The 26,883-nt window shown below is 37.8% G+C and overlaps 8 protein-coding genes across 8 annotated transcripts; 5 read left to right on the top strand and 3 right to left on the bottom strand.

Moving 5' to 3' along the window:
* Positions 1-42: 42 nt before the first annotated feature.
* Positions 43-1,259, top strand: MONOS_4643 (uncharacterized protein; the record flags this gene model as incomplete). The annotated part of the gene is made up of 1 exon (XM_067874734.1): positions 43-1,259. The coding sequence occupies one exon, from the start codon at positions 43-45 to the stop codon at positions 1,015-1,017; it is 975 nt and encodes a 324-aa protein (XP_067733223.1). The 3' UTR covers positions 1,018-1,259.
* Positions 1,260-1,438: 179 nt separating this feature from the next.
* Positions 1,439-3,110, bottom strand: MONOS_4642 (putative Endothelin-converting enzyme 2 C (Ece2C); the record flags this gene model as incomplete). Its single annotated transcript, XM_067874733.1, has 6 exons — positions 1,439-2,094; positions 2,336-2,419; positions 2,497-2,638; positions 2,685-2,798; positions 2,885-3,012; positions 3,082-3,110. 6 exons carry the CDS (start codon positions 3,108-3,110, stop codon positions 1,614-1,616), a joined length of 978 nt encoding a protein of 325 aa, XP_067733224.1. The 3' UTR covers positions 1,439-1,613.
* Positions 3,111-6,372: 3,262 nt separating this feature from the next.
* On the top strand, positions 6,373-6,585 carry MONOS_4641 (uncharacterized protein; the record flags this gene model as incomplete). Its single annotated transcript, XM_067874732.1, has 1 exon — positions 6,373-6,585. The coding sequence occupies one exon, from the start codon at positions 6,373-6,375 to the stop codon at positions 6,583-6,585; it is 213 nt and encodes a 70-aa protein (XP_067733225.1).
* Positions 6,586-6,683: 98 nt separating this feature from the next.
* MONOS_4640 (uncharacterized protein) lies at positions 6,684-7,338 on the top strand (the record flags this gene model as incomplete). The annotated part of the gene is made up of 2 exons (XM_067874731.1): positions 6,684-6,821; positions 7,183-7,338. 2 exons carry the CDS (start codon positions 6,684-6,686, stop codon positions 7,336-7,338), a joined length of 294 nt encoding a protein of 97 aa, XP_067733226.1.
* Positions 7,339-11,182: 3,844 nt separating this feature from the next.
* Positions 11,183-13,961, top strand: MONOS_4639 (putative ubiquitin). Its single transcript, XM_067874729.1, has 2 exons — positions 11,183-11,404; positions 11,469-13,961. The coding sequence occupies exons 1-2, from the start codon at positions 11,207-11,209 to the stop codon at positions 13,551-13,553; spliced, it is 2,283 nt and encodes a 760-aa protein (XP_067733227.1). The 5' UTR covers positions 11,183-11,206; the 3' UTR covers positions 13,554-13,961.
* An 80-nt stretch (positions 13,962-14,041) lies between these two features.
* MONOS_4638 (uncharacterized protein) lies at positions 14,042-15,460 on the bottom strand (the record flags this gene model as incomplete). The annotated part of the gene is made up of 2 exons (XM_067874728.1): positions 14,042-15,130; positions 15,182-15,460. 2 exons carry the CDS (start codon positions 15,458-15,460, stop codon positions 14,042-14,044), a joined length of 1,368 nt encoding a protein of 455 aa, XP_067733228.1.
* Positions 15,461-16,022: 562 nt separating this feature from the next.
* On the top strand, positions 16,023-17,130 carry MONOS_4637 (Thioredoxin peroxidase). Its single transcript, XM_067874727.1, has 2 exons — positions 16,023-16,085; positions 16,141-17,130. The coding sequence occupies exon 2, from the start codon at positions 16,385-16,387 to the stop codon at positions 16,997-16,999; it is 615 nt and encodes a 204-aa protein (XP_067733229.1). The 5' UTR covers positions 16,023-16,085; positions 16,141-16,384; the 3' UTR covers positions 17,000-17,130.
* Positions 17,131-17,322: 192 nt separating this feature from the next.
* MONOS_4635fu4636 (uncharacterized protein) lies at positions 17,323-26,866 on the bottom strand (the record flags this gene model as incomplete). Its single annotated transcript, XM_067874726.1, has 6 exons — positions 17,323-25,063; positions 25,258-25,813; positions 25,984-26,231; positions 26,300-26,467; positions 26,519-26,605; positions 26,702-26,866. 6 exons carry the CDS (start codon positions 26,864-26,866, stop codon positions 17,660-17,662), a joined length of 8,628 nt encoding a protein of 2,875 aa, XP_067733230.1. The 3' UTR covers positions 17,323-17,659.
* Between the last annotated feature and the right edge of the window lie 17 nt (positions 26,867-26,883).

The raw sequence follows: 26,883 nt of genomic DNA on the forward strand, positions 1-26,883 counted from the left end.
GAGTCTTATCACAATAATATGATCAAACCATTAGTATTTCGAATGGTTAATGTTTTAATTTCTTGCGCATTCTTAGCCATTTTTTCGTTATTTGTATTTAAAGCAATGCGCTTTCTTACATCAAAAGTGTTACACGGTCAAAAAGATGGGGTAATAGAACACACGGAAACTTTTAGCAAAATACCATCTACTATTATGTTTGTTTTATCTTCAACAGCAGCAAAACAAAATTTTTCTGATCAATTAAGCTTGATCACGCAAATAGTTATATCGTGCTATTCATATGGAGTTAAACAATTATTTTTTTATGATATTCAAGGAGAATTTTATAAACATAGAGAAGAAATAAAAAATCAAATTGAAAATTTGAAAAATGAACATCATCGTTCACCAATTTATGTTTCATGTTTGTCAGTGCGAGATACACTTGTTAGAAATGCAAAATCTTCTAGGATTTCATGTAGCCAGTTTTTAGAGTCAACTATCAACGCAATGACGCCAACAATTTCAGAATCTGTTAATGTGCTTTCTCCTGGAATACCTACTGAAAACACTAACAAAATGGAAATTGATAAGTCAAATGTATCATTCGCTTCTTCAAATTCTCTCACAATGAGTTTTCCTCAAAAAGAAAACATTACATCAACTTTTGTAAACTCAGAAAGTCTTTCCGCATGCGACGGTATTCAGCCGCAATGCAATTTACCTTGTTCTTCTGGGGAAGATTGTCGACAAAGTTGTATTGCTCTTTATCAGCCTGCTCAGTATCCAATGGCATCTGTTAATGTTATTTGCGTAATGGATGATAATTTTATACTTGGTGGATCTGTTGGAGAATTTATGAAGGCAAGTGAAATTTATTGGTGGCCCAGGAATGCGTCAATTCATAAAGAATACTCAAAGCAATGTGGAATTATTGGTGTGAATGCTGTTTACAAAAATGATAATTTTATTCAAGAGGGAATAAAGGAAGTTATGGTTATGTATTCAAAATGTGAGCAGCGTGTCGGTAAGTAGTTGTGACATTTGCGTTGTTATTTTAATAGTTGGAGTTATTTTTTGTTGAAAACAGTTCTTTCACTCATTTTTATTCAAATTTCAAATTATAAAAAAAAGAAACTTTATAAAAGCAATAGATTACTTCATTCTTTTGTTGTTATCTCGTGAAGGTCTTTCATTTTCCAAATTCTGCGTAAATATTGTATCATAATTATTATTGTGTCTAATCATTCAACAATTAAAGACATTTCTTGAGAAAATAACTGCATAACTTTGTAATTATATTCAAAGAATTATTTTATGCACAGAAAAAGAAAGAAAAAGAGAAAAACATAAAGAAAAAATGAAGGAAAATATTCTATTTTAATTTAACATGAATATTCTTTCGAAATTAAACTAGTATTCCAATTAATTAACACTCACTTCAATAAGAAAAATATTTCTTTGAGATTTTAAACAATTTTTTACTCAAAAATATACGAAGTGAAAAATGATTTTTAAAAACAAAAATGACAAAATTTCATATTTTAATAAGTCACACATCTTGTCTGATGACGCGTTAAAAAGCAAAGTGCTGATTGAGTTATTTTTGTGACAAGCAATTGCCAAGAGCTTCATGAACTCAACTCACTTGTGCTTGAGCTCAACCTGTCTGTGGCTTCACCTTCTTCATTTTTATAATCTGCAGAAAGGCTGTCATTTGAAGATGAAAGAGCATTGTCGTGGGATGCCGACAAATCTTGCTCTCCGCCATTCTCAGAACTTTCCTCTCCCCCATTGTCCTCCGCAACCACAACAGGCGGGGGCTTCCTGCAAGAGTATAAAAAGTGTGACTGCCTATTTTTAATAGCAGATTCCGCAGCCACCCACGGAGCTGAAATTGATTGCTGATCTTTTTCTGGCTGGGAAACGCCTTCGGATGATGAAAGAGTTGATGTTTCTGAAGTGGTTGGTGTTGGATCAAGAGACGAAGAGGTCAATGAAGATGTTGCTGGGTTTGCCTGAGATGGATCGGATGACTCCTGTTCCTGAGCAATCTGAGGAGGCCCGCTTAAGGCAGGACGGGGAAGCGTGGAAACCGACAGCGTCCATGTACTAAGTGTGTTTCATTGCAAATGTTTTTAAAAGCAAAAATGGATAGAAGTAAAATACGAAAGTCAATGTTATCAAATAAATAAAAATAAAAATATAAATATAAATAAAAATTTAAATGAAAAAATTTTTAGCAATACAAAAATTTTTGTTTGAGTTAATTTTAATAATGTGTACAGTAAAATCATTGAATTTTTGTTGTCAATAAAAAGATGAAAAGAAAATAAATTTTAATTTTTCATACAATTCCTCAATTTGATAAAAATGTGAATGAATTTCTGGTTCTCGAAAAGAAACTGAAATAAATGTTCCATTCATTTTTAAAATTCTGAGAAATATATAAATATAAAATTGTGATTCAAAATGCCAAAGTTATAAAAAATAATTCAGAAGTAACATATACACCTGTGAACTTCAGACAAAAATTTCATTGCTCTTGATTTATCTAATTGTCCGCATATCAAACAATCTAGTGTTCCTTTTTCGATAACAGCATCATATGATTCACTGTCAATTGTTGTCATGTCCGTTGCATCCATCACCTGAACTATAACAGAAATATTCAATATTGATTTATAAATCTAAAAGCAAACAAGATATTCCAGAGGTCTGCGCATGGCGCCTCTGCATCATCTCTATACACGGTTGTGACCAATCGATGCAATCAATTGATTCATATCCAGCTTCAATCATATCATCAGGAAGTACTAAAAGATTGAAAAAATATATTTAAACATATTGAAATTCAAATTGATACAAATTTTAATTGAAAAAATAACAAAATGAAGCAAACATGAAGTTCCACATCCAACGTATAGCACCCTTGCGTCTTGAGGGATAAGTTCCTTTATTATTTGCCCAATAGTATCGAATGATTGATAAAATTCAAATGCCCTCTTGTCCGTTGAATACCGTTCATTCCTTTGATTGACAAATAATAACAATTAATGAGTCCAAGTAAAAAACGAAATTTTTTGTATAATTACATACCAGAAATCCAAACGACCAAATCGAGACATGTCTATTTCGAATTTTGGGCATTAATAAACTGAAAGTTCGTTTTCAGCTTAATAAAATAAGTAGTTACTTCAAAAACACATTTTATTGTTTCCATCATCGAAATAAAATTCTCATAAACGAATACAATTTGGAGTATTGTGAAAGGTTTTTTTATTTTGAAGTTTTAGCATTAATCTCCAAATTTTTCAAATAGAAAATGTTATTCCAAAAGAAAGAAATTGCTTCGTAAAAGATTCTATGTTGCAACAAATGAAATGTTCAAATACCTCTCTTTTCAAAAGAACATAACGAACTGTTGAATCACTTCAATCATTTTTCAATCTGATCCTGAATTCTGACTCATCATTATTAATGTTACTTTGAATATTCGAAGGATAGCGTTCAAGTGAAATTCAACATTAGTTCTGGTAAAATCTGTTCTAAGTGCGCAAAAGAGATAAAAGAAGATCCTTCTCCTTCTGCTCCTTCAACTGTCTTTTCAACAATTTCTTCATTTGTTTCCATTTAAAATAGAATTTGAGATTGTGGTATACATAAAAATATGAAAAAAAAATATTGTAATTTTGATTTTTTACGAAAATTTTTTTAAATATTTTTATATTGAATATTTGAAATTTTCGCAACAATAAACAATTAAAAATAAAGAATGAAGAATATCGATAATTGATAAAATGTTTATTTGTAATAAAAAGAACATTGACTTCGAGTAAAACAACAGAAATGAAAATTTTGAAACAAGTTGTAAACCATTTATGAGAAGGTTAAAATATTCATCCATCAAGAGATTTGCTTCCTTACTTCTTTTTAATGATTTTAGTTGTCTGGAAAAAAGTAAATTCACAATATCTAAAAAACTGTTCCTTTTTTCCATAAATACGATCTCAAAAGAAATAAACTCAAAATTAAAATTGGGTTATAGATTTTTTTTTTTTTTCTTTTGAATAGTTAAGGCAAAATCTTTTCTTTGGATTATTATTATTAATGAGAATCCGAAAATCGAAAAAAATTATCAAGTCGATGGAATAAAAATATTTTCTGTAAATTTTATTCTTGATAAATCAGGTTGACTTCATTTTTATAAATAAAAGTGGTCATATATGTTTTGTTAAAAAAATATTGATATGATGAAAAATATAAATGTGAAGAAAAAATTGATCATTATAATATTCACCATTATAAGTTGTTTTAAATTCCAATCGCTTAATCCAACTTTCAAAAGCACGGATAATCATGTCCGAAAAAATTGAAAAAAGAATAATTTTTTTTTTTTTTCTATTTCTTCAGTTTGAAATATTTTTCCCTTTTCAAAGCCTGCTTAACGTTCCCGAAGATGATAAAATCGCATGGTGCAACATCAGGAGAATAAGGAGGATGCGGTTGAGTTTTCACATTAAACTCTTCCGCAAATATCTTTGATACTGTTGCTGGGTGCGGACGAGGATTATCGAAATGAATAAAACATTCAATTGGAGAAACGGAAGAAAGATCTTTTTGAATTTGGCTAATGGGCTTTTATATCGAATTTACGAAATATTCTGCTTCATTTCAGTTTTTTCTGGAATGATATCAAGAAAAAACAACTAATTGACAGAAATGAAAATTGTGTGTTTGAATTATTTATCTGAATATGTGGCTGATCCTTTTTGAAATCACACATTCGTTCGAGTTTTGATCAAAAAAATTTTCTGAAAGGGATTTTGAAAAATTGAACTAAAACTGATTATACATGTCGCACATGTAGATATTTTTTTGAAATTCTATTTTTTCAAAATCCCATTGAGATTGAAATAATGATCAAATCTCGAACGAAAGAATGATTTCAAAAAGGATCAGCCATGTGTAATTTGCGGAGGTTGACACATCAACTTTTATTTTCTTCATTTGCATTCGAAATAATTCCTTCTGGAGATAAAAAACTCATCTTTTGTTATCAGCCCTTCAAAGTGTCTTTTTTGCAAATCTCGCAATTTCTCCAATAATTGCATGCCAATTTGACCACGGATTTTTTTACTGATCCTCATTCAGGGTGCACAGCATCTTCCTTGTTTTGTCCAAATAAAAATGCAATTTCTCATGAAGAATCCTTTAAATTGTTCTTTTTCCAACACTTGGGTGAAAATTTTCGAAAAATCACTTTTTTTTAGCCTGATCAGTCCCACAAAAAATCAGAACGAAATTTTTTGTTACCGTAATTTTTTTACAAAATTAATTAATGCACTTTTTTCACTAAGGAAGAGTTTGTCGTTTAATTATTAACAATACACTTTGTTAACATAAACTGATAATGTCAATAATTGAAGATAATTTGTTATCTTCTTCTTATTTTAATGAAACTCGCGCATTTGAATATTTCAAAATTTCTTCTTTAATGAGATGAGTTTTTCCTTTCAATTATTCGAGTTTCAACAATAATTATCATTGTGACCTCGTTGAGAAAACAAAATAATTAATTAATTTCATTGAATCTTTTGATTTACACACAAATATTTCTGACAATTTTTCTTCATTTGACGTTTTCTGTGAATCAAATAAAGTATTTTTACAAAATAGAAAGAATTTGTTTGGATTAGTACTGAAAAGCAATATATAATAACTTATTAAAGCCAAAAAAATAATATCTTTAATAATTTTTGAATAACGTTCATTGTTATCTTGTGTTCAACCAATACTTTTCATCGATTGGAAATAGCAGCGTTATAAACTTCGTTAAGTATCATTGATTTCATCGAGTGGAGCATGCTAATTATGATGTTTGAATCTAACGGATCGAAGAAAAATTGAAATAATCCATTTCGGAGAGAGCTTCAGTTATAACTGGATTCGACTCAGGAGTGGAGTCATCTGCTGCATAAGGGTGCAGGCGCACAAGCGAAACGACACTTAAGGAGATGTTTTCCGTTTTGTGAGTAGTGCCACTTCCTTTGCTTTCAGCATTTATGGGAACGTCGTAGGGGAGTTGGTAAATTTTCTGGAGATTGATGTGAATACGTTCCCTTTGATCTGCGATATACTTGACTGGTTTCCAACGCAATCAGTGAAGAAGTGGATGGTATCGTAATTGCGAAAGTCGGAGAGCGTGGACGTGTAACTGGACGACAAAGGCGGATGAAGTGCAGATGCTGAGAGAGGCTTTCTGGAATAACGAGGCGATGGTGGCGGAGCTTGCAGGGGAGAAGGAGGGGCTGTGTGGCGGATAGGGAGCAAAAGGAGCAGCATGAGGAGGCTAAGCAGAAGATAAAGAAGAGGCATTCGGAGTTCAACATGCTGTTGCAGAAGATCCGGGACAAAGAGCGGATCTCGAAGATGACGAGCGGGCTGGCAGAGCAGCTGCAGGAGAAGGACAAAATCATCCGAATGCGGGAGAGGAAGATTCTGGAGCTGATCGAAAAGCACAACATAGAGGAGAAGGGATTGCAGGAGCAACTTGTTGCAATGAAGGAGAAGATGTCGTATGAAGAAACAGGGCAGTTATAGGCCAGAATGGTTAAGACACCGGAAGGGAAGGAGAAGCAGAAGAGAAACATGAACATGGAGTGTATTTTTTGGAAAAATTGATTACGATAGTGAATCAGATGATAACAGTTTCTGGGAAGCTTAGGCAAGAAGAGTACGAAACGGTGCATGTGCTTTGGATACCGATCACGTTGCATTCGTTTGTGCGGATGAAGCGTTTATTGAAGCCACTAAAGACAGAGCTTAAGAATTCGCTGGTATGGAAACTGTTAATGTCCGGTGGATATTCAGAGACTAATTCGCAGAAAATATAAGCAGGAGCAGAGAAGGGTGGTCAAATGTGGCGGCTCAGACGCAGATGTTTTGGGGCTTTGGATTTATGTGGATAGGGAAGAAGCGCGAGGTTCAGAAGAAGGCGAGGCGAATCGATAGGAGATGATCTACGTGGTGAATCCATACCTAAAAGACTTTGTAGAGGCGTGGCTGCGTGGGAAGTTTGTATAGGTGTTCTCAGGAGATTTGTTGTTGTTCAAACTGGTATTTAACAAGGCGCTTGAAAGAGAATCGAAGATAAAAATCTAAATGTTTTTTGTGGTGTTTCAATGGATTCATATAAAGAAGCGGGACAAAGATGTGTTGATATTACTGTCGTTTCTTGAGAACTACTTCATGGCAGAAGCAGCAAAGCGGAAGGAAGCGATAAAGGAGCTGTGCGATCAGATGCATAGAGGCTATCCATTGACATTATCATCATCGCCATCGGGAGCTGCGTGAAGATGCATCTTTTCAGATGAAATTGAGTCTTTCTGTGCGCATCATTAGCAGAGGCTTTAAGCGCTGTAGATGTCAATCTTCCAAGATACGAATTAACTGTCTGTGTGCTGTTTGCTATCATTTACACCGGTGCTTGAGGTGTGCCAGCGCAATGCCTTCTTCGAGCTGCGCCTGCATCTGCTAGATGTGTGCGACTCTGCTAACCGGTTAACACCTCTGACGGCGTCTGAGAACAGAGGGTTGTGAAGAAGGTGAATCATAACTTTGCGCTGCAGAGCCGGAGCTGCACTATCTTGTGCGTATGCTTTAGTGGGTTTTGGAGGGAGCAGGGATTGAAATCTGGTTGAAGCGTCTGATGAAGACTGTGAAGTCGACTGTAGGGAAGAATTATGAGTGGCTAGAGTTGCTCCAAATGGTGCGGATGCTGGTGGAGCTTGCAGCAATGGAGGAGAAAGAAGAGGCAGAGGAAGGAGGAGGAATAGTTTGGGATTCCTCGATATTTTCCAAATCAGCAGAAGGCGAATTTTTCATCTGAATGAGAAAAATCAAATGGAAACGAACGCGATTCTGGAAGAGAGTGGAGAGAAGAAAATGTGGAGCGAATATGAACGAGAATATGAAATGGATGTTTGGAGTCAGATGGAGAATTGAAACATTTTGGATAAGGCATGTGTGGAGAAGATATATATGATTATGCAGCGATTGAGGCGGTTGTGCTCAGCAAAATTAACTTTTGTCTCTCTGTCACTATTATTGGCATTTTCACATATGCCTTATCTTCCTCAGAGGCGCATCGAAATAGCTTCTGGAAACTTCCTCCTTCCGTGCCGCACAGGCGCTGCAGCTTTGCTCTCTTATTTTTGCAGTTGATTGAAGCATCGAGGCAGAGCAACGTGTTCCATTCGAAGAAGCCTGATGTTGAGAAGATTTTGAAGGATCAGAATAAGACGAAAAAATGTACACATGCATTGTCTCAATCATCATCTACTTCGAATAAGCATTCTGCGCATTTATCTTATTCTTATTTCTTCCAGTAACTATTTGATGATTCGTAATTGTTCTTTTCAACCCATAAAAGATGCATTAGGATAGTTGAAAAGCTATTTCTTGAATTGATAAGTGAAAATGATGAAGTATTGGAGATAAGTTTTGCTCACTTCATATTTCTGATCTATTGTATGTAATTCTGAACATTTATTTGCTCTACGGAAAATGCTGTTTGTTTTGTGTATCCGCTTCAAGAAGATATACACAGCCTGCATATGTGCATCTCTTCTGTTCCAGTGATCTCAAATAGCCCCGAGTCTCGATTATTTTCATATGCAGAGTCGTGCAAAAGAGTGAGGTTATTGACAGCAAATGTTCCTATTGTAACAGAAAAAAAAGTCAAGCCAGCTTCTTATAATTCTGTTTACTCCGTTTTGTAAAAATTGCTTCTATCAGAAATTATGAATGTCCTCACACCATGGTTCACACTTGTTCATTTTGAAATAATTCTTGTGAGAATCACAATATTTTTTTCTAAGTTGGGGATCAGCTGAATAAAAAAATATCAAATAGAATTTAATAGATGGCTTTATTTCTTTCTGGTTGTTGTTGTTCTTTTCCAAATAAATTCCTATGAAAAATAAGAATTACTCGAAATCTCACATTCATAGGTGTTCAATGAGAATTTTTCATGACAATTTTTCATTGAATTTTACAATCATATATGATAAACTTTATCATATTGATTCTTGTCATATTCTTCAAATGTGCAGCTAAAAGTGCAGTCATCAATCTTTTCGCCTTTTAACTTTTCTTTTAATTAAAAATGGCAGGAAGATTTGAAAGCCATATTTGAAAAAAAAAAGCAGTATCTCTCATCTTATCAAGTCCAATCTTTCAGATGGAGTTTTGAAACTGGAAAGGTTAATATTGCTTGAGCAACAGACTTATGCTTGTGAAGCAAATTGACTTTCTTTGTGAATGAAATAGAGATGCAAAAATTTATGAGAAACTCAGAAATCCCAATAATAGATAGTGTATATTATATTTTCATAACATGATTTAATAAATGTTCGATTTCCAAACCCTATGTTCAAATGTTGAATCCAAAAAGCGCACAAATTATCGATTGATCATTACTGTAACAAATTTCGATTACCATGCTTCAAAACATCATTTTGTTTTTCGAAAGTGCTGTGAACAGTTTCATAACGATTATTTATATTAACCTGCATTCATTTATACTCGAAAGAACAGATTTCATTCTGATCAAATACACAATATAAATCCAAATTTATCAAAACTTTTTAAATTCTCCAAAAAAGAATGCATATGTCAATTTTTCATCGAAAATATGAACTTTATACATAAAAATTGAAGAAATTAAATCTGACAAAAAAATAGTGGTTTGAATTTTTGATCTGCAGTGATTTTTCAAAAATTTTCACCCACTTATTGCTCCGCCAACACTCTGGAGCTAATATGAGAATTTTCTTCCACTTTTTGTTGAATCTTCTTCATTAACACTTCATTAAATGGCCAGCTTTGATTATGGTGTCTCTATTCAATTTCTTCTCGTTGAAAAATTTTTATATTCCAGGAACAAATTGTTCAAATATCCGGATGTTGAATTCCATATGTTATTATTATTATTATTATTATTATTATTATTATTATTATTATTATTTTTTATTTTTTTTTTTTTATTTTTTATTTTTTTTTTTTGGGAAGTTCGTTTAGTTATATTTTTTTGTGAAAATGAAAATTGAATTTTTTTATCAAAATTTCATTCCAACTCACAAATTTTCACCAGCATGAAAACAAATGCTTGAAAATATTATTCCATTCATTCCATTGAAGTTTCATGAGCGAGAACAGTAATTTGAAGCAAATATTCGTCAAACATTTTCACCTGAATAAAATTTTCAAAAAATTCGATCACCTTTTTTTTTTTTTTTTTTTTTTTTTTTTTTTTTTTTTTTTTTTTTTTTTTTTTTTCGAAAAAAAAAGTTCCTTTTGATTTATTTTCAAATAAAATAAAAATTTCATTCAATCAAATTTCTGTTCCCACTCACCAAAATTTCTTGTCAAGAAAATAAAATCTTGACATTGGTATTATTTTTATTTTTGTGAAGTTTCATGAGAGAGAACAGAAATTTGATTGAAAAATGAAATTTTTATTTTATTTGAAAATAAATCAAAAGGAACTTTTCAAAAAAAATTAGACATTTGTATTTTATTTATGAAACAAAGAGATGTTTGAAAAATGAAATAAAATGAAAAAAATGATGAAATTTGATTTATATTACGAAATTTCAAAAATTCAGTGAAATAAAAAAAATTTTTTTTAAATAATTAATTCTGACGTGGATTTTCATTTTCAAACTGACGTGACAATTGTTTTTATCTGTAACACATGTTAAGTTACCACTCTTAATTGTTTAAAAAAAATCAGAAAATTTTTTAAAGATGTGAATAACTGAATAATTTTTTGGTGAATCAAAAAAAGAATATTAAGGTGGCTGATCATTTTAAATTCATTCTTTCGTTCGAGTTTTGATCAAAAATTTCTTCTCAATGGGTTTTTGAAAAATTGTTCTGAACAGATAATATACGTAGTTTATGATGTTGTTGTTGCAGAAACAAATTTTTAACAAAAATCCCATTAAGATTAAATTTTTGATCAAAACTCGAACGAAAGAATGATTTCAAAAAGGATCAGCCAGGTTATATATCATTTAGCAATATGCAACTTTCATCACCTTTTGATTTCAACCACAAGAATTGTAAACAATAGAAATATGATGCATGAAAGAAAAGTGAACAAAATATCCAAATCAAAAATTTAATGTTGAGTTAGATCATAAAAAATTTCTTGAAAATGTTCAAATTATCATTTACGAAAACATTTTGCACATTTTGCGGGGAATATATTTCGATGAAGCTTGATGGAGATGATTGGATTCTTGGGATTAAACGAGGGCTTGCAGACAAGTACGATTTAGACGCACGAGACTTGTATTTCACTCAAAAACAAAAGATCGTACCTGATGACGCGAAAGCAAGGGATATCTTTAATGCATGCACATAATTTTTCTTTATTTCTTTATTTCTTTTTATTTTAATATGTATTATGCAAAAAGTATGGAGAAATGGTATATTTGGTGAAACGAAAATCATTAACCAAAAAAGCTTCCACAACAGCTGAAACGGAAGAAGTTTTACCTAAAATGGAAGAAATAGTTTCATCAGAGTTGCAAAGAGCAAAACCTTTTTCTGTTCGAGTTACAATTTGCACAGACGAGGCGAAGGGGAAAGTGGTGGTTGTGGAAAACATAAGCCCGGAGATGAAAATTGAGGTTCTGGCTGGAAGAGTATTTGAGCATCTACACATTCCTGCAGGGAGAATGACAATGGTAACAGAAATGGGAGCAAAAATTTTTGGAACATGGAAAAGTGGACATTTCGAGCTTCAGGAAAGCTCAGAGGAAAAGCTTGTTTCTAAACTGACTTATTGCGGACAGAGCGGAATAACGTGTCGCATTTATAATTTGATTTCATTCCCCCGACAGCTTTCGCAAGTTCCTGCACCGATCACATATTCGTCAGCTACTCCACTATCCAATTTGAATCCTTCACAACTTGGATCCGAGACTACCGAACAGGGAACTCATGGTACATTTATCCTGCAAGTGAATTATGAGCCAGGAAAGAAAGTATATGTTGAAGCAGAAGGAGAGATGCTGGTGGAAGAATTGAAGAAAAAGCTGGAGGGAGTGATTGGAACAGCAGTAGAAAAGATGATGCTATTTTGGGGAGAAACTCAGATGGAGGATGATAAATCAATCTCTTCATTTGGTTTCAAGGATGAAGATAGCATTTATGCATTGGAGAAAAGTAACGGGATGTTTCCCTTGCCGGTCAAAACATTGACGGGAAAGGTCATAAATTTGATGGCTTACAAGTGGATGAAAGTGAGCGAGCTAAAAGAAAGAATTGCTGAGAAGGATGAAACCCCCGTGAACCTAATGCGTTTGATTTACAACGGCAAGCAATTATCGGATGAGTATGCGATTTCAGATTACAACATCCAAGAAGGCTCAACTATCTCTCTTGTTTTAAGGCTACGTGGAGGGAAGAGTAAAGAGCTATTTGTGAAGTCGCTCAGAGGGCAGACGCTGAGGTTTGAGGTGTGGAATGGAGAGACACGAGTGAGAGATATAAAGCGGATGGTGGCAGAAAAAGAAGGGATTCCAGCAGAGCAGCAGAGGCTATTGTGGGGCGGGAAAGAGCTGAGAGATGAAGTGCTGTTATCCGAATATGGAATGGAAGACAAGTCAACTGCCCATCTGCTGCTCAATCTGAGGGGCGGATTCAACATCCGAGTGATGCATTTGGATGGGCGGACAGTGAATGTGGAGGTGGATGGGGCGGAATCGGTGGAGGATGTGAAGCGGAAGGTGACTGCAGTAGAAGGAGTGGATGTGAGTCAGATGCGGTTGGTGTCTTCGGGGCGGTGGTTGAAAGACTCTCATGTGCTGGAAGATTTCGGGATTGGGCCTGAATCAACGGTGCATCTGCTGCCAATAAGCAGAGGCGGGATGAGCGGGCCAGGACTTGCCTTTGTGGATGTGACGAAGACGGATGCATTGGTGGAGACGTCATTCAGCAGCACTGCTCCGCCATGGAGAATGGTGGGGCCTGGAATCAACATCGAAGGGTTTTGCCTCAACGATGGATGCCCAGCGTTTAGCAGGCAGGTGATCTGCCGGTGGGGGATGAAGCAGTACGATCTCCATGCGAATACTGCATTCTGTCCGTGCTGTCTGGAAAAGATTGTGCCTCTGAAGCCAGGCTTCTTCAGTTGCAAGTGGCGGATAACAGCAGTGAAAGAGGATGGGACAGTCATGCACATGCCCTGGAAGGAGGCAAGCTATGAAAAGTATACAACATACGACGAGAAGGAAGCTGGAACAGCCAAGTTCCTGCTGCTGCTTATCGAAGCCAAAGGACAAGAGAGTATTGTGAAGCACCCAACACTGTCATACGATGTGGCTGTGCCGGAGGTGTGCGGAATTTGCCACAGACACCAGGACAGCAGCTCAGTTCAAGTGTACACGTGTGGGCATGCTTTCCATCGCAATTGTGGGAGCGACTGGGAAGAGACCGTTGGGGAGTGCCCAGTTTGCCAAATGAAAATGAATAATCAACAGGCGCCTACTGCTTAAATTTAATACTGTAAATTTATAATTTGAAACAAAAAAATTTCATTTGATTTTATTAGAGTGAACTGTGATTTACAAGTATTTTTATTTATTGATCGATGAAAAGAAAATTTGTGAATCTTTTCAACATTAATTTTGTTAAAGCTTGCTGAAATATCTGTTTTTTTAAACCGAAGTTCATCAATACGATGAGATTTATTAATTGTTTTTTCATTTTTATAGGATTTTTCCTTTTTGATGTCATGCTATCACTCTTGTGGTATTATTAGGGTGATTTATTAACCCGAATATTTTTTTGAAAACCCGAATAAAAAATAATCAAATTTATTTTTGATTATTGTGTATTGATTTCGTTTTTTAAAAAATATTAATAATTAATATAATCAACAAGCTCTTGTTTCACAATTTTTCGAATATTTCTTTCTTTTTTTTTCATCATCAGAAAAATCATCATTTAAAATTTTCAATGGGTTGAATTTTCTTTTTTTCGGTTATTCATCTTCAAACAAAGCCTTTTCAATTTCTTCATTATCTTTTTCTTCATTTTTTGACTCTTTTCTTTCATCCTTTTCTTTTTTCCATTCTATTAAGAATTCTTCATCGGTAATTAATTTTCCAAAATAATCAAACCTTTTTGTTCTTTTCTTCAGAGTTACAGAAGGTTCTTTTGGCAGCTTCGCTAACACTTCGTGCCACTGATGTGACAGTACTCCGCTCTTCGCAAATGATGATTTGATTGTAGAAGGCAACAAAGAAGTTTGTAAAGCTTGTGGAAGCACATCAGCAAGCGCTTCTCGTCGCAAAACAACAGAAGAAGAAGAAGGAGCTTCATAATTAGCATTTATTGTCTTTTTAAACACAGCAAACACTCCACGGTCCAAAGGCTGTGCGATGTGAGTGGTGTGTGGCACGAAGGTGACGACATCCATTGAAGAATCAACAAACATCTTCCATAAGTCTGGCTGTGCTCTTGAAGAATGGGAATCAAGAAGGAGAAGGCAACGTTCATCATTCTTCTTCAAAGTTTCTCTTCTTTGTGTGATCCCTGGAAGCAACACTTCTTCAGTATATTTGAGGAATAGCGCTTCAATCATCCAGCCTTCACTTTCACCCCAAACATCTAACTGCGAACTCAGAACAAGGCGTAGTTCATCTGGCAGTTTCCGACAAGACCATAGAACGACGCTTTTTAGGGAGTAGCCATCAGCTGCAGCTGCAACGACGAGAGTTGCATTCGGCATGTTCATCGGTGCTTTGGAGAAACCGGCAGGTATGTCGGAAGGATGGAAAACAAGAGAAGAGAAAGAATCAGAGAGTCGAAGAGAAGATTCATCAATATAAAAGATGAGAGAGTTCGAATAATGATGTTGATCATGAAGGTTTTGCTGAAGAGTGAAAAATGGAAGAAGAGTTTGTTGATTTGATGCAGAGAGCCTTTGGATGTCGACGTTTCGAGGGAGTGAAGATTTAAGCTCGGAGTTCCTTTTGGTGTATTGATAAGGATATGCTTTAGAAATTTTCACTTCTTCGTCTTCTTCATCAAAATCGTCTTTTTTCCTATCATTTATAACAGTGTTCATCTGAATATATAAAAAAATATATAAAACAACAAATTAAATATTGTGACAAACTAATTTCCTCATTTGTGCAGCATTGTAACTTGTCCCACTTTCACATTCGATTTTTAGTACACCAAATATCGTTTCCTTTTCTTCCTTATTGAATAATTCTGGTCTTCCATTCTGTCCTACTTTTCTTCCTTTTTCCACAGCTGCAACTGCTCTATCAATTGCCGAGCGAGTAAATTCCTTCATGTTCGCAGCATCAGCAACCCGAGCTTCTCCATTGGAAATAATCGTTGCAACACGCTCTAATCTACTTTCAATATGTCGATATTGGAAGGATCTCATTAAACTTCTAATTTTCTTTAATCCTTGTTGTTTTTTGTTTTCCACAACACTCATTTTAAAATATTTTTTGGTTATGATCATTTTTTTATTTAAAAAAAATTTTTTTTTGAAATGAAAAAAAAATTAAAAAAAAATTTCAATCAAATTCTAACTTAGTCAGCCCCGTTGCTATTACCTAATCTCCTCAGGGGAGGCACTAATCAGAGATGGAGGAGCTAACCCCCCCATCTCCCCCCCCATCAGAGATTAGGTATAGTAATTTGATCTTAATTTCTGACTTCTGACTTTTCCTTATATACTCAAAACAATTAATAAAATATGAAAAGTGGGTTGATTAAACTTATAAATAAAAAAAATGTTCGGGTTAAAAAAAATATTCGGGTTAATAAATCACCCTATTATTTTCCTGAGCAAGTTAACATAGGTAATTTATTTTTAAGTTTTCAAATGTGAATAAAATATTTTTTCTCATTTTTCGATGAATGAAGCAATTAAAGGAAAATTCGGACATAATATTGATATGAAAAAAGAAAAAGAAAGCCTTTTTTATCTTTCTTATCCCATAAGAAATTAGTCTTCATTATTCTTTTTTAAACCAATTCACAATATTTGATTGTTTTTGAAGGTATTTCGACACTTTCTTTTTACTTATTTATTATTTGAATAAATATTGAATCTAGGTGAAATTTAATGAAATGAAAATCAATTAAACTGAAACACGAAATGCGATCAATAATCATTTGAATTTATTACATTTGAACATAAAGAAGCAACAAAAGAGATTTTAATTGCTGTTGCCGAAGAAAACAATTTTGAAAGAATTAACAAAATTTGAAAAATAAATTACAATCGTATCATTTCATAATATATATGACATGAGTCTGTATAATCTTTAATAATTTGAGAAATTTGTTCGAAATAAAGATGGCATTAATTCCTCAAATGCAAGCGCCTGATTTCAAGGCACAGGCTTATTTAGAAGGGAAGATTTATGAGTTCGATTCAGCCTCAATGAAAGGAAAGTATTTTGTTCTGATGTTCTACCCATCAGATTTTTCTTTTGTATGTCCAACGGAAATCATTGAGCATTCAAGGGCAATTGATGAATTCAGAAAAATAGGATGCGAAGTTTGCTGTATTAGCACTGATTCAGAGTTTACACACAAAGCTTTTGCAGAGACACCACAAGAAAGAGGAGGCCTTGCTCCTATTCGAGTTCCTCTTATCTCCGATCGTAGTGGGGAAATATCAAGATCATATGGAGTCCTGCTTAAAGAGGGATACTCCATTCGAGCAACATTCATTATTGCACCTTGTGGGAAGATTAGAGCAGTGCAGATGAATGACTCTACTGTTGGACGTTCTGTAGAAGAAACATTACGTTTGGTTAATGGATTTAAATTCTGCGATGAGAATGGATGTTCATGTCCTGTGAATTGGAAGAAAGGAGAGAAAGGAATGCCGATGACAACTGAAGGAGTAATCGAATACATGAAAGAGCATATGAAACCAGAAGGCAGTCAAGCAAAGACTGCTTAGCATTTCAAATATGAACGACTTTTTTTTTGCCCTTTGGTTTCATTATCTTTTAATCATTCAAGTTACAATGAAACTGTTTATAGCTTCATTGTTTGTATTCAAATTAAAATAGATTGCTATAAAAAAATGAATATCTTTGGAGAATAATGTGGTATTTATTCCAGTTACAAGACTTGCTCAAGCAATGAACACAAATTAAAATATTGAACATATGTTTAAAATTGTTTTATTTTTTAAGATTTCGGAGACAAACGATGTTTCTATTATTTTTCGAAAAATACTCGCCTTGACATTCAAAAAAAATTTTACTTCCATTTATGAAAAACTCGATTATTATCAAAATATGAAGGTCCAAACAGGCCATCATTAAGAAAAGAGTACATGCATCACAATAAAAATTCAATCTAATGTGAGCATTCTCGATGAAAAGAAAAAGGAAAGTCTCAAATCACAAAAAATTTATCAAAAAAAAAAAAAAAAAAAAATAAAAACATTTCTTTGTTTCTCTTCCTAATATAACATTAGCTGGTTTTAATAAACAGCCTTATTTGAACTTTTGTGAAGTATTGTTCCAACAATAAAAACAATGTTTTATAACATTTTATTCAAATACAAATCAAATTACAAAAAAATACCGGCGTAACAACTAACACATAGTGACTATATTCGTGCAGGTGGAGGCAAAGGATAGGCAACACTGGACTTTTTGAGAGAATGCTGAAATGGAGACTGAATCAGCTGTGATGCAGAAGATGAGGGAGAAGAAGAAAGAGAAGAAGAAGATGAAGGAGAAGTTGAAGCAACCACTTCATCTTTTTCTCTGCTGCTCTTCAATGACCCACCTGCCTCTCCTGCCTCCTGCGCCTCCTTCATCATCATCATCTTCTTCTTCATCTCCCTCATCTCCTTCCTCTTCTCCGCCACATCTTCACTCAGCAGCATTCCCAGTGATATGTCTGGATATGCACAGGGAGCATTCGCACTCACACAGCCACAGGGATTGTCTAACGAAGGGAAGGACTCCATCAGCTGCACTGTGCGACGCTTGGCAGTGTGCTGGTGGATGTTGAAGAGAGAAGAGAGAGAGGAAAGAGAGGAAAGAGAAGAAGAAGAAGAAGAAGAAGAAGAAGAAGAAGAAGAAGAGGAGGAGGAGGAGGAGGAGGAGGAAGATGAGGTGGAACTGCGGAAAAGAGCTTGTGGAGAAGGATTGGCAGGAGGAGAAGGGAGTTTTGTGAGAGGGTGGAGGAAGACGGAAGAAGAGAGAAGAGAAGAGAAAGTGTTGAAGATGGCAGACACTCTGAGAGACCAAGTGGAATACGAAGGAGAAGAGAGAGAAATGGGCACAAAGGAAGAAGAAGAAGAAGAGGAAGAGGAGGAAGAATAAGAACTATTTGATTGCTCATTGTCAGAAGAGCTGGAAGAAGAAGAAGAAGCAGAAGAAGCAAAAGAAGAAGAAGAAGAAGACGACGACGACGAAGAAGATGATGAAGAATATGAATTAGAAGACGAAGCAGACGAGTCCGAGCCATCCGCTCCATCAGCAGCAGATGGCGCATTCGACGAGTAGTAGATGAGATATCCCATCGAGTCAACAAGGTTGAATGTGCAGCAGTCGGCAAAGGGAAGCATCTGCCCACACAGATGGAGCATAGCACAGATGCCCATGATGAGCCCGTCGCCGTAATTCTCCCACAAATTGATGGGAAAGCATTCACAGGACGGGTTGTATGGCCTGGAGGGTGGGCGAAGAGAAAGCGAGGAAGAAGAAGAAGAAGAGGAGGAAGAAGAAGAGGAAGATGGAGAAGAGGAATTTTCTGAAGAAGAAGAAGAAGAAGTTTGAGAAGGATTTGATCCATTTAAAGCAAAGCTATTTTGAGAGGCATAAGAACACGAGGCGAAAGAATGAGAGGTGTGGAAAGAGGAAATGAGAGCATCGAAGACAGAACAGCAGACTTCATACAACATTTTGGAATGTGCAGAAAGAGAAGAAGAAGAAGAAGAAGAGGAAGAAGAAGAAGAAGAAAGAGAAGAAGAAAGAGAAGAAGGATTTACAACACCACTTGCACTGAATGAATTAGAGGAAGCAGTGGCAGAACGGGAAGAAGGCGCAGAAGAAGAGCTTTTGAAGGGAGATTTCAGATGCTGTTCAGGAGAAGTGGGAGGAGGAGAGACAAATGTGTGTTTCGAATGGGGACTCAGAAAATACTCAAATGGAGAATAGAACAAATGAGAGGAAGAAGAAGAGGAAGAAGAAGAGGAAGAAGAAGAAGAAGAAGAAGAAGAAGAAGAAGGAGAAGGAGAAGGAGATGATGATGATGATGACAATGATGAGAATGATTGAGAATATTGATTGGATTCATCATTTGCACCACCAAATCCTTTTCCTCCTTCCACTCTCATCTTCCACATCTCCTCCTTCTTCTCCTCTCTCTCCTTTCCGACTGCTTCTGCAATCTCTTCCTTAACATCAGCAATGGCGTGATACAGCCGATGCACAAAGTATGTGAAGTAAGGTCTTCTGTGAATGAAGTGTGTCTGAAGAGCAGCTGGTGCCAGAGAGAGAGGGAAAAGAGACAGATTCGGATATCTTGATGAGGAAGAGGAAGAGGAAGAGGAAGAAGGAGAAGTTGAAGAAGAGGTTGGAGTGGTGGGGGAAGGAGAAGAGGGAGAAGAAGGAGAAGAAGGTGAGACGGGGGCTGTGTGGGATGAGGAGAAAGAGGCAGAAAGATGAGCTTGGGAAGAAGGAGAAGAAGATGACAATGAAGATGAAGATGAAGGAGTTGTAGATATTTTACATGAAATAGGACGAGAGGAATTTGTTGGAGTTGAAGAAGAAGAAGAAGAGGAAGAAGAGGAGGAGGAGGAAGAAGTGTGAGAAAGAATAGTTGGTGGGGGAGGAGGAGAAGAAGAGATGGAAGAAGGAGAGGAAGGAGATGTGGAAACAAGAGAAGAGGAAAAATGGGAAGAGAATGAAGACGAAGCTGAAGCTGAAGACGAAGACGAAGGGGAGTTTGGAGCAGGGGCATAATTAGCAGAAAGTGTCCGAGAAGAAGGAGAAGTGGACAAGGAAGATGAAAACAACGAAACAGAACCAGAAGAAGAAGAAGAAGAAGAAGAAGAAGAAGCAGAAGCAGATGAAGGAGAGGCAGAAGGAGAGAAGAAGGAATGATAGCTGAGCTTTTCAGGGTCGATGGCTGTGTGGATGAGCTCGGCAGGAGTGAGGTAGTCTCCAATGGAAGGCTCTTTCGGGTGGCGGAAGCGGATCGAGGCACGCAGCTCAACAGACTTCCTGCTGAACGAGGAAGGAGAAGAGATGGAATCAGATGGAGCATCTTTATCTTTATCTTTATCTTTATCTTTCTCTTTCTCTCTTTCTTTCTGTTTGCTGTCTTCTTTCTCTTTCAATGCTTTTGCTGCTGTGCTTTTCGCTTTCTTGCCCAAAATTGTGTATTCGATCATATCAACACTGTTACTCTTCTCCTTCTCTTTCTCCTTCTCCCCTCTCCACTTCATCCTCTCCCTCTCCCTCTCCCTCACATTCATCGTCACTGCCTTCCCATACCCCATCGCCCCTGACCCCAAATTAAACATCTCTGAATCAACTGCACTTAGCCCTTCATCCAACAGCAGCACCATCCCCAGCAGATTCCCCAGCCTCGTCATCGCACTCGCAAACTTCCTCAGCTCAGTCGAATGAGCATACAGCTCTTTCCTTCGCATAAACAGCTTCTTGTCCACGCTGCGTGCGTCTGAAGAAGAGGAAACCGTGTTTTCTCTCCCCAAATACGGCAGAGTGGCTGCCAATGCGACGCCTGCTGTGACGATCTCTTTGACAGCCGATGGCAGCTCATCTGAAAGCGACAGGAGGAAAAACGAGACTTCTTCAGGCTCAATCCAGCGCAGGAAGGAAAGGAGGTGAGGGGAAGAGGCAAAGAACTGGGTGTTTGTGCCTGTTGACTCGGCAAAAAGAGAAAGAAGATGTTTTGTGAAGAGTCTTTCTGGTGGAATGCGATTGAAGCGATGGCGCTGCATCCGGACACAATCAGAGAGAAGGCGAAGACAATCGCCAAAGACAGAAGGGAGAGAAGAGAGGATGGAGTCAGACTGAGAAGAGGAAGAGGAAGAGAATGACAAAGGAGATAAAAACACACTCGTACATCTCGAAGAAGAAGAAGAAGAAGAAGAGAAAGAAGAAGGATCAGATGAAGAAGCCATTCCAACTGGATCACCTCCTTTGAGAAGAGATTGAGGTGGAGTAAGCATCATTCCAGGCACAAAGCGCATTGTGTTGAGGTTGAAGCGCATTCCCTCCACAACATCATTCACCGCCACATCAGCCATCCTCTGAGAGATGACAGAAGAGAAGCAGACGAGAGAGGACTTGCCTGTGCGGGCATTCATAATGTCCCTCCACGTGTTGCGTGCTTCAACTCTGCGGAAGAGCGACTGGTGGATCTCAAACAGCACACGCAGCAGAATGTCAGCAGCCACAACAGTCTCCCTCTTTGAGAAGAGAGCACACGCCACCTTCACATTCTCTGTCAGCATGTCTTCGATGCGCTCCACAAGAAGCGAGGAGAAGTCGATGCGGTGGCCGACAATCGACACATTCCTGTCCAAAGTGAGCAGACTTGCGAACGGAATGAACGGCGGAGGAAAGCGAGACACGCCTTGCATCTGCTGCTTTCGTGACCGCACTGCAAATGAGTCACCCAGCACAACAGAACCAGACAGCATCAGAGAAATCCGTCTGTGCGAAGGGTCGTTGTCACACGCAGCAGACGAGAGGGATCTGTCGCCCACAATTCCAGTCACACCTGGCGATACAAGAGACAAAGATGAAGAGGCTGTACGCTCCCCAATGCTGCCACTGCCACTGCTGTTATTGTTGATGCTGCTTCCATCACCTGCTCCATTCACACTGACTGTTCTTTCTCCTCCTCCTCCATTGATGATACTACTGCCTCCACCAACATAGCTTCCATATCCTCCTCCGCCACTTCCTCCACTTCCACTGCTGCTGCTTCCATTCAGAGCCAAAAACACTCCACTCCCATTGCCACTTCCATTCCCACCACTTCCTCCTCCTCCTCCTCCTCCTCCAACACCTGTGATGCCACTCAGCACACTCAAAATGCCTCCCTTCTTCTTCCTCCTCAGTGACAAGCCCATCTCTCCGAACAGCCGATGCTCCGACCCCACAAACTTCAGCGAATTCACTCGCTTCGAGTGGCGGAAGATGGCAAACGGAAGCTCCACCCTCAGCTGCTCCATGCCCAATTTAGCCTCTCCTTCTATCTCTTCAAACAGAAAACGAGACTTCAGATCTCTCAATGCAACATCTGCAGCGTCTGTGTACAACGATATCATCTGAATGACGTTGTCCATGTCACACACTCTGTTCTGCGAGGTGTGGTGTGTCAGAATCCAAGGCAGCGAGTCTTCGATCGGAAACTGCGACCTCCCTCTTCTCCTCGCCCGCTCCACGTATTCCTCTCTAAACCAGAGGAAGCCCAACGAAGAGAGCTGGAGGAGAGAGGCAGAGACGCAGCGGAGCAGAGAAAAGAACTGCAAGTCGCGAAGGAAGCAGAGGAGCTCCTGCTGGTCAGAGGAGTCGAGGAGAGAAGAGGAGAAGAGAGAGCGGGAGGAGAAAGGGGAGCGAGGGGAGGAGACGAAGGAGAGCACAGAACGGAGGAGGAAGAGCTGGGTGGGGGTTGGAGGGTGGGTGAGATGAGGGGGAGAGGAGGAAGAGGAAGAGGAAGAGGAAGAGGAAGAGGATGGCTTGGAAGTATTGGAAAGTGAAGAATCAACAGAAGAAGAAGAAGAAGAGGAGGAGGATGAAGATGAATGAGTGGGAGAAATGCTGAGAGAAGAGGAAGGGAGTGAAAGAGGAGGCGGAGCAGCTGGTTGGAAAAGTGGAGCTGAAAAGGAAGGAAGCGGACGAGTTGGCACTTGTGGGACAGAACTGTCCACAAAAGCAGAAGAAGTCGTTGGCGAAAGAGAAACCTGTGGATAAGAAGAAGCATTCGAAGCATTCGAAGAGGAAGAAGAAGGAATATAAGGAGCAGGTGGTGCAAATGACCCAAAATAGTCCAAAAGAGGATCAGTAACACTTGAGCTTCTGTTATTCTGTTCATCTTCTCTTCTCCTTTCGCTTTCAGATGAGTTGTTGTTGTTGTTGTTGTTGATATCATCAGCATCTGTTCGAGGCATTGGAATGCTTTGTGGTGGAACAGGCGAAACTAACACATCTTCTGCCTCATCCTCATCAATAAGCACAACATCATCTGTATTGTTGTTTTCTTCCTCTTCATCATCGTCATCTTCGTCATCGTCTTTATCCTCTTCCGTTTTTGAATTCCTCATTTTTTGTCTTTCTTTTGTTTTGCTCTCTGAAATGCTTCTTTCCATTCCTCCAACAAATTCTCCTCCTTCCTCATTCCCCATCCTCCTTTCTCTCTCTCTCTCTCTCTCCCTCTCCTTCTCCTTCTCTCTCATCTCTCTCCTCCTCCTCACCCTCGCCTTCCTCTCCTTTTTGTCCCTCACGCCCATCCCCACCTGCTGCACCACCGCCATCAGCTCTGCCCCTTCCTTCGACCTCTTCCCACCTTTCTTCCTCACCTTCTCTGACAGCTTCTCCACCACATACAGACACAAATCTTCCACTTCTCTCATCATCACCTCGTCTGCGGCTGCTTGGAGTGCCTCTTTCTCCTTCAGCATCTGCCCCGCCAGGCTTTTGATGCACCCAACCACGACTGTCAGTGCTGAGCGCTCTTCCACACTCAGATTGTACCTTATGCACCGCTCATAATCAGACACCTCTTCTGTCTTCATCTGTTTGAAAGGCAGCCCCGCCGCCTTGTTGATCAGTGCCTCGTCATTCAGTGCTTGCACCAGCTGTTCATTGGAGGCAGAGAGAGAATATTTGGCTGCCAAGAACTCGATCAGAAAGCGCTTCATGCGGCAGAGGAGGACAAGGGCAGAGAGGGTGAGAGAGGCAGAGGCCGTGTAGATGTCGATGGAGCGGCTGTTGGATAGGGAATAGCGAATGACACGGAGGAAGACGGGCTGGCGGGAAGAGGCAGAGGAAGAGGAGGAGGAGGAAGAGGAGTAGGCAGAAGAGAAGGAGGCAGAGAAGGAAAAGGGAGAAGGGAGAAGAGACGGGAAGATGGAGAAAGAAGGAGGAGAGGAAGGAAGCAGAAGATCAGTCAGAATGGAAGAATTAGATGAATTATTATTATTATTATTTGCAGAAGAAGAAGCAGAAGAAGAAGAGGAATGTTCTGATTGAATGGAATAAGATCCGCTGGTAGAAGTGATAGAGGAAGAGAATGTTGTTGAAGGGAGAGAAGAAGAGGTACGCGGATTGGGAGGAAGAGGAGGGAAAGAGAAAGGGACATCATCAATTGGAAGGGGGAGAGGAGAAGAAGAAGAAGCAGATGAAAGATTGTTGAAGGAAGAGGAAGAAGTCAGAGAAGTTGAGGATGAGTGGAGACTGCTGGAACGACTGGCTGGTTTGGCAAAAGAAGAAGAAGAAGCAGAAGAAGAAGAAGAAGAAGCAGATTTTGAGTTCTGCATAGCTTCCATGATGACACTGGATGAATAAGCATAAAGAGAAGAGAAAAAGGAAGGAGAGGTGGGAGAAGTGGGAGTTTTGGGAGAGGAAGAAGGGGAAGAGGAGGAAGAGGAGGAAGAAGAGGAAGAGGAAGAAGAAGGAGAAGAAACTTGAGTCAAAGGAGAAGCATTAGAATTGTATGAAGGCAGTCCCATCAGACCTTCCTTGTCAGTCGGTGTCAGCTTTGCCGAAATGATGCGTTCTCTTTCCATTTTGATTCTCTCCTGCTCTTTCTCTCTCTCACTCACTTTCTTCCCTTTCCTCTCCCTCTCCCTCTCCTTCCGCTTGTATTCCTTGTTCTCCTTCAGCATCTGGCTGATGTACCCCAATTTTGCTGTAATTGCTGCGGTTGTCCGCTCAAATGCTGCTGCCTTCTGAATGAGTGCACGCGCTGCTGGAAGAGGCGCCTCGTTCCAGCGAGACTGCTGCTCAGGCCAGAATTTGCACTGAGAGAGAATTACAATAAATAAATAAATAAATAAATAAATAAATAAATAAATAAATAAAATAGAAATATTTGAAATAGAATAAGCAATATAAAAATAAAAGAATTAAATGAAAAAAAAAAAAGAGAAATGAATGAATGTTGAACATAAAAAATGAACATATTCAATAAAAAAAAATGCTTAATTGACAATACCATTTTCACGAATTTGAGTGTGATGAAAGTGAGTTCGTAGTACAAAGGTATTCGTGGGTGCTTGATGAGAAACCCTTTCAGCCCATCGAGATCGATCTTGAAGTCCTTCTTCAGCACACTCCCTCTCTTTTTGATGTTCCCTTTTGTTGTCTCGCTCTCCCTCACTCTCCCGCCATCCACGCTTCCTCCACCCAAATAGACTCTTTCCCTCTCAAACACCATGTTTCCTGTGCCCATCAGCTTCATCAGCCGAATCACAGACATAAACTGAAAACCCTCTTCTTCTCTCTCTCCTCCTCCTTCTCTTTCCTCTGCTGCCCCTCTGCTTCCACACCCTCTTCCTCTGCTCGCTATCTTCATCCTCTCCACCAGCGATCTTCCATTCCTCCTCTCCTCCTTCCACTCCTTCTCTGCCACCACTTCCATCCCATCCAGAAGATACAGACAGAGCGACGCTACTCTCAACAGCATGTGCCTTTCTGTAGGTGAAAAGGGTGTGTGACGGCGGTACAATGACAGAATTTCATTCAGAATGTTTATAAGTGGGAGGGAAACACTGGATGAGAAGTAGAGATGGGTGGAAGATGAGCAGAGAAAAGAACAAAATGTTAATTGTTTTTATCATTTTTTTCAAATAAAAAATGCAAATTTCCGCAAATGATAAACAAAAAAAGAAAAATTACAATCAATAAATGAAAAATTCAAAAAGCAATCAAAAAGACACACCCCCAAATTGATTCCATCTTTCCTTTTATTTGATCGACAATTGAATTTGCAGATCCGAAAAACCTCTGCATATCATCCAAACTTCCTGAAAGATCAGAAGGCTCGTTTTCGCGCGTTGCAGCGATAAGACGCTTATAATAGGATATATCAGTTGTTGGAGATTCTTTTCTAGATTTTAATTCATTGAGAACAACAACTTTATCAAGAGTTTCAATTAGTTCATATAGTAATGGTTCAGATATGATATCCTATAAAAAATAAAAGAAATAAAAGGGTTATAGAAAAAACTATTCTATGTTCAAAGTAAATGCCACACCGTTTCAGGATTCAAAGATGATAAAAACTCAAATATATCGACAAGAAGTGTCGAAAAATCGATTGAAAATCGAAAAAATGCAAGTAACTTGTAGAGGCGATTTTCAAGAAGTGATAGCTGTTCTTTTGTTATTCTTTTTAAAATTGTTGGCGCTATTCCTTGCTTCTTCTGAAAAAAAAAATATTTTAGCTTTCAAAATAACTTTTAATGTAAACAAACTTCTTGAAGAGCAGAAAATGTAACAGATAAGCTTCGAAATGTATACATCATCGCAATGTAGGAATCAGCTTGCTTTCTCATCATTGACTTGAAAGACGTTTTTTCCCCCCAGAAAATAGAAAAGAAAAGAAAACATTTGTTAAAATAAAAATTTGAAGGTAGTAAAGCGAAAGAAAGGCAAACCAACAGCATTGCTATCTCACTTTCATTTCTTTGTTGAATTTTAAATCTTTCAAAATCAATAAAATCCCAAGGATTGCAATCAAGAGGCTGATATATATCCTGACTTGTAATTGTGATAGCACGTTCAGCCGTATGTATTGTATGCGATGATGAAGTGAACAGCATTTTATCGATTTCATTTA

Source organism: Monocercomonoides exilis (assembly GCF_001643675.1).
Source record: "Monocercomonoides exilis strain PA203 chromosome Unknown scaffold7-2047599, whole genome shotgun sequence".
Lineage (NCBI taxonomy): Eukaryota > Preaxostyla > Oxymonadida > Polymastigidae > Monocercomonoides > Monocercomonoides exilis.